This window comes from Capsicum annuum, unplaced genomic scaffold (genome assembly GCF_002878395.1).
Source record: "Capsicum annuum cultivar UCD-10X-F1 unplaced genomic scaffold, UCD10Xv1.1 ctg44250, whole genome shotgun sequence".
Classification (NCBI taxonomy): domain Eukaryota; kingdom Viridiplantae; phylum Streptophyta; class Magnoliopsida; order Solanales; family Solanaceae; genus Capsicum; species Capsicum annuum.
In genome coordinates this window covers 891-3,137 of record NW_025851766.1, presented here as the reverse complement: position 1 = coordinate 3,137, position 2,247 = coordinate 891, and the positions used below count along the sequence as shown (strand labels likewise).

The window sequence follows — 2,247 nt, the reverse complement described above, 5'->3', positions numbered from 1 at the left end:
GTTGCTGCATTCAAATTCGGAAAGCAAATTACACGGCTCACTTGTTAATGTAGGATATCATATCATGTGCTATGTCGGAAATGCAATCCTATCAATGTACTGTGAGTGTGAAGTATTGACGAGGCATATGATGCGTTAGAGAAAATAGCGGAGAAGGATGTTGTCTCTTGGGTAGCTCACGGTCTCAATCAATTTTCAGTTCTAAACAAAAGAAGTTTGATCTTTGTAGTTGTGTTTGTTACTTTTTCCAATTGTAAGATGATATATGTGGAAAGTGAGGTCCCTCTAAATTCTTGTCAAAGAAAACTTGTTTACTTATGTAGAACCAACCAAAAAGAATAAATTGCTCTCTGTGGTTTAAAATAATTTTGATACTATAAAAATTAAAGGCTGAAAGTTTAAATTTTGATTGAAGTGATAAGACTTTTACTTTAAAAAAACAAATACTAAAAAAGAAGTATTAATATATTTAAAATCAAGTGGGTCCAATAAGGGTAAAATGGTAATTGTGCCTTTAAAAAAATTCCAAGTAAGAAAAGACGACATTTATTTTGGGACGGACGAAAAAGGAAATGGCGACACATAATTTGGGACGGAGGGAGTAGTATTTTTATTTGGTTCGAAGGATATCATGTGCCTCAGCAGAGAAGTAAAGTTCTACTCTCCTCTCTTTCTCTTACGTATCTAGTTCTATAGCTTAACCCTTACTTTTACGATGTAAGGGTAGAACGCATGTCAAAAGTCATTTAATTTCTCTATTATGAGTATTTCTGGCGGTGTTGGAGACTTAATTAAAAAGTATTAATACTATGTAATATTGATTGGTAATTTTTATGTCTATTAACATTCTAAAATTAAATTTTAAAATATTATTTTTTTAAAGTGGGCTGGCCCGTAAGGCCCGGAACCCACAGAATAATAGTGTGGGCTTGATATTTTTTGGCTCATCATTTTGATAGGCTAGCCCAACCTGACCCGTCAAACTCAAAGCCTGTGTGGGCTAGCTCCGATGGGCTGAGCCAACCCGTATTGACATCTCTACAAAAAAAAAACTCTACATTATTGATACGCAAAGGAGACTTTGGAATCTTGAAGAATGCACGGAGGTGAATTTAGGATTTAAAAACGCGGATGTATGAATGTGAAATTCATCAAGATGACCTACATTATGCATATTATACTAGACAAGGAGCCTAGAAATGAGGAAAAAACAAGAACAAATTCCATGAAAATGTGCACCAAGATCATAAATAACTTACACACTAGGATTATGTAGGCTCTAGGGTACCCCCCACCCCAACCCCCACGCAAAACCTTCATCGTCACCCTGTAAGACAAGGCCAACTTATCGAAAGATGGACATTGCTTCAGTTCATACAACCTTTTGATAGGTGCTTGTTTGATCTTATTAAGCTTTTCTGCTACGATGATAGGATTTGTTTTGCTATTGAATTCTGACCAGCATTCCTATAATCAAACGGGCAGTTGTGTTTGTCTGAATAATGCTGAACTGCGCAGAAAAGAGCACTACATTTGCAACTGAACCCCGTTAATCCCACACGCTTACGACAAGCTGTGAACTTTTTCAAACCCTCTTTTGACTTCACTTGTGAAATCTGAGAGGCTAAATCTGTAGATGCAACCACGGCACCTGCAAGAGCAAGTTCTGATTCATCGCTGCTTGAGCTTCTTCGTACGACGTCTTTGCTGGATGCAGTTGCAAGTTTTGCATGTTCCTGCTTCAATAGTATCATGTCCTTTTGACACTTGGAACACATATTCATTGTAGCTGCACTACCGAAAAAATCACAAGCGTTGATGCAGAGGACGGGGTCTTTTGGAGCTCGACAACCTATCTCTTTAGATGACTCCATTTCTGCAGTTAACAAGTCAAGTTCAAAACCACAAGTGTCATGCCTCAAATCCTATTGGGGTGGACTGGCACCCGTAACCGAGGAGGCCCGGGAGAACCAGCTCATCACCTTATACTTCCCATGCATACCTCTATGACAACCAAAAATTCGGACAGCATCATATCGCATATAAAAGGAAATAATCACCTGTATAAGCTTGAGAACACATATATATATGTATATACAATACTTGGCCATTGGAGCCATCACGTCTATTAACAAAACACCACCTTGACTGTACATTAGGTCTACAAATCGTCTAGACAATACACAAAGATTAACTAAGGTCGGCACGCAACCCGCCATATAACTAACTTCTATACAATACCAAAAG

At 38.0% G+C, this 2,247-nt stretch overlaps 1 protein-coding gene across 1 annotated transcript; it reads right to left on the bottom strand.

Moving 5' to 3' along the window:
• Positions 1-1,421: 1,421 nt before the first annotated feature.
• LOC124892142 (zinc finger A20 and AN1 domain-containing stress-associated protein 4-like) lies at positions 1,422-1,874 on the bottom strand. Its single transcript, XM_047403553.1, has one exon. It carries the CDS (start codon positions 1,872-1,874, stop codon positions 1,422-1,424), a length of 453 nt encoding a protein of 150 aa, XP_047259509.1.
• Between the last annotated feature and the right edge of the window lie 373 nt (positions 1,875-2,247).